Below are 3,990 nucleotides of genomic sequence, written 5' to 3'. Positions count from 1 at the left end.
CGTAAGGTCATCACTACTTCCTGTCGCATACCTTTATCTCCAATCAGATGCAGGAATCGGTTCGTTCTCCGAAAACATTCAAACAAAAACATTGAAAACTGACTAAATACCAAGGAGGAAACACCAATAACTAACTATCTCAGATGAATATGGCCCATGTAGGTATGTGTAACGTTATAACAACATTGTGAAGTATGGATGATTTTATTTTACGTTCCATTGCCTACAACAATCCATCACAAGACAAAGCTTTAGACTGAGCATCCAATGTATCAAGGGAAAATATTTTGCAACTCGTGACAATTTCTCGAATTCTAACATTTGAGCCGAGGGGAAGAACTAGTGACAACCTGAGAACGAGACCACCAGGGCTTCACTTTGGCTTCGCTCTGATGTCAGTTCAGTTGTGGAACCTCTTGTTATATTGAACACAATGAGATGCTGATGCCGTAATAAAGAGAAATACATAAGGAAAGTGCAGCATAGTCAAATACTTAAGCCCTCTGCCATGTCGTTCAATTGTCAGTGCGTAATGAACATATTTGTTTGCCTAGACATTGTTGTGGCGTTTTATGTCTCTTTCACTCACTTTATAGACAGGTTGATATTTTCCCCAAGATTCATGGTAAAGATCGGACCATTCAATTTCTTAAAGCATTCATCCATAACAAATTTGAAGAAAACAAACTCCTTTGAGTGTTCAGTTAGTAGCCCCAAGATCCCTTGTGGCCATGTCATACTTGAGGCACATTGTAGTATTGGATACCAGGATGAGCTCTGGTTTGGATAAGATTTTTTCCCATGTTGTATTTCTTCATTGTAACCCAAATGTCGGTCTCTATCGAACGCTTTTTTAATCAATGAAAACGTGATGTCTTGCTGGTGTTGACATTACTTTTCACCTAGTACTCTGAGGTTAAATATTTGTTCAGTGTTATTTCGTCCGTGCCGAAAGTGGCCCTTGCGCCTAAACCTGCGCCAATTTCTGACCTTTGTCCATGAAGCTGCGAAATGGCTTCCGCGGCCGCCTTCTTTAAGAGAGCCAAATGGCTTGTACAGTATCTGCGGCTGGTGTTAAGAAGTACATATTTCGTAGTCTGCTCTGGCATGATGTGGATAGCATGCCTCTTCCCGCCCCTTAGAGGAAAGATTTTGTCTTCCTGGAAGAAAGACGTAGACAGGAGGGCCCCGGGGATGTTGACAACACCTGAGCAGTGTCAACAATACCTGAGCGAACGGGCAAGTCTGGCTGCGTGGAAAGGAATGCTGTTCATGTTGACGTTGGAGTTGGAGGCTGAAGTGTTTGAGGGAGGCAAGGCCACCGACTCCTCCCTCGTCAGGCTTGACGGGAGCTCCTGCCGGCTGCTCCAGCTCGCCCGGGCGGCCCGCCCTCTGGTCATCAGCTTCGGCAGCAACACCTGACAGCCGTTCCGGGCGAAGTTGGACATGGTCAAGCGGATCATGTCGGACTTCGCCTCCGTGGCCGACTTCGTGGTGGTGTACGTGGCCGAGGCGCACCCCACCGACGGCTGGGCCCTGAGCGGAAACATGGCCACGGACATCCGGCAGCACCGGAGTCTGGAGGAAAGACTGGCGGCAGCGGAGATGCTGGCTCTGCACGACATCCCCTGTCCTATCCTGGTGGACACCATGGACAACGCCGCCGCCCGTGCGTACGCAGCGTTACCGGAAAGGTGAGTTACAGGTTTATCATGATTTCACCACATTATTCATATTGGAGGTACTCCATATTTCGTTCTTTACCTGTAACAGTAAGGTAAATTGAGCGAACTCAGACTGAGAACGAAGCATGGCTTTTGTGTACAAAACCGTGCTTTATCCAGAACCATGCTCAAGCACTGCTCTGGATAGTTCACAGTGACAGGTGTCTGGGGCAAGAACCGTGCCTGTAGACTGCCCAGAACCGTGCCTGATGTCCTTGCCCTAACCCATGCAGGCACAGAAGTAGATAGGCACCTTTCTGGATAAGACTCTAGTGAGTTTTTTTGTTGTTGTAATTACCTTTTTTGGCGACGCATCAGGGGCGGAGGTATTTCTTGTCAGTACTGACGTAATGATGTTTTTTTTGCTGTAGTTTGCTTGCTCATCATTTTTGTCATGTTGCCCGCAGGTTGTACATCGTGTTGGACGGAGTGTGTGTTTACAGGGGCGAGCAGGGTACGGGTGGCTACCGCCCGGAGGAAGTCCGTGACTGGCTGCAGAAATTCTCTGGATAAAGTAGAGGGACTGTCGACAGTTTCTATAGTTATTTCTAGGGCAGACATCATGCAGTTTTAAACTCTTTGCTACATCCTGATTGATGTTTATTACCCCAACGTACGGAGGTTTTGTGTGGTCTTTTCGGGTGTTTATGTGCCCATAGTTATTCAAAGTAGACTCATCATCTGCGTCCAAGTGTGATGTTCTTTAGGCAGATGTTTCAAAGACTGCTGTAAAATTCAATTTGTAGAGTGGTTCTGAGGATTTCAAAAGTTATATTTCATGAGCATTTTTTTCTACAAAGCCTGGCAAAAGAAACAATTTAAGAGTCTACTCTAAAGTACAAACGACAACACTACTCACTCACTAAATTCCAAGGAGGAAACACCAATAACTAAGTCACTCGGATTAATATTTCCCATGTAGGTATATACACACACATATATATGTATAACAGCATTGTCAAGTATGGATGATTTTATTTCACGTTCAATTGCCTACAGCAATCCATTACAGGACTAACCTTTAGACTAAGTATCCAATGTATCAGGGGAAACATTTTGCAACTCTGGTGACAATTACTCGGATTCTCACTTTTGAGCTGAACGGAACCAAAGTCAAGGTGGGAATGTGGTGAGAGAGAATGATGGTCTCATTGGAAATGTCTAGTGCACTGGTGAGAACCTGAGAACGAGACCACCACGGGTTCACTTTGGCTTCGCTCTGATGTCAGTTCAGTTGTGGAACCTGTTGTTATGTTGAACACAATGAGATGCTGATGCCACAATAAAGAATACATAAGGAAAGTGTAGCATAGTCAAATACTTAAGCCCTCTGCCATGTCGTTCAATTGTCAGTGCGTAATGAATATATTTGTTTGCCTAGACATTATTGTGGCGTTTTATGTCTCTTTCACTCACTTTATAGACAGGTTGATATTTTCCCCAAGATTCATGGCAAAGATCGGACCATTCAATTTCTTAAAGCATTCATTCATAACAAATTTGAAGAAAACAAACTCCTTTGAGTGTTCAGTTAGTAGCCCCAAGATCCCTTGTGGCCATGTCATACTTGAGGCACATTGTAGTATTGGATACCAGGATGAGCTCTGGTTTGGATAAGCTTTTTTCCCATGTTGTATTTCTTCATTGTAACCCAAATGTCGGTCTCTATCGAACGCTTTTTTAATCAATGAAAACGTGATAGATGTCTTGCTGGTGTTGACAGTACTTTTCACCTAGTGCTCTGAGGTTAAATATTTGTTCAGTGTCGGACTTCACCTCCGAGTGGCCGACTTCGTGGTGGTGTACGTGGCCGAGGCGCACCTCTATCGAGGGCTAAACTTCTTGACCCTAGCATGTCCAGATCACGAGATATCAAAACCCGAAGTTCTGCTGCAGTACATAGGAAAGCCGCCAGGGGCCTCAAAATCTAATCATTTCTAGGTCTCATGAAGACCTACCCACCTACCAAGTTTCATTCCAACCCATCCACTGCTTCTTGAGTTATCTCGCTAAACCACACACAAACACACACAGAGACAACGCTACTGAAAACATAACCTTCTTGGCGAAGGTAAAAATCGTTTGTTGTTGTGATTTCGACCGTTGCGAAGTGTGTCACTGACCTGCAGTAACCCCCAGTTCCACCCGACCTGCAGAACCATTCTCTACAAACCGGTGGTAACTTTACAGACAAATCTCCAGGTTTTGTTTTGTTCTAGTCATTAAACAGTCACAAAACTCCATTTCGTCCCATGATAATGGAAAC

General features: G+C 44.7%; 1 protein-coding gene across 1 annotated transcript; it reads left to right on the top strand.

The window, feature by feature from the left end:
- Window positions 1-1,010: 1,010 nt before the first annotated feature.
- Window positions 1,011-3,097, top strand: LOC109471772 (type I iodothyronine deiodinase-like). The gene is made up of 2 exons (XM_019771130.1): window positions 1,011-1,694; window positions 2,132-3,097. The coding sequence occupies exons 1-2, from the start codon at window positions 1,447-1,449 to the stop codon at window positions 2,235-2,237; spliced, it is 354 nt and encodes a 117-aa protein (XP_019626689.1). The 5' UTR covers window positions 1,011-1,446; the 3' UTR covers window positions 2,238-3,097.
- The last annotated feature ends 893 nt before the right edge of the window (window positions 3,098-3,990 follow it).

The sequence above is a fragment of the Branchiostoma belcheri genome, unplaced genomic scaffold (genome assembly GCF_001625305.1).
Source record: "Branchiostoma belcheri isolate BF01 breed outbred unplaced genomic scaffold, Haploidv18h27 scaffold259, whole genome shotgun sequence".
Classification (NCBI taxonomy): domain Eukaryota; kingdom Metazoa; phylum Chordata; class Leptocardii; order Amphioxiformes; family Branchiostomatidae; genus Branchiostoma; species Branchiostoma belcheri.
This window is presented reverse-complemented; position numbering and strand designations above follow the sequence as displayed.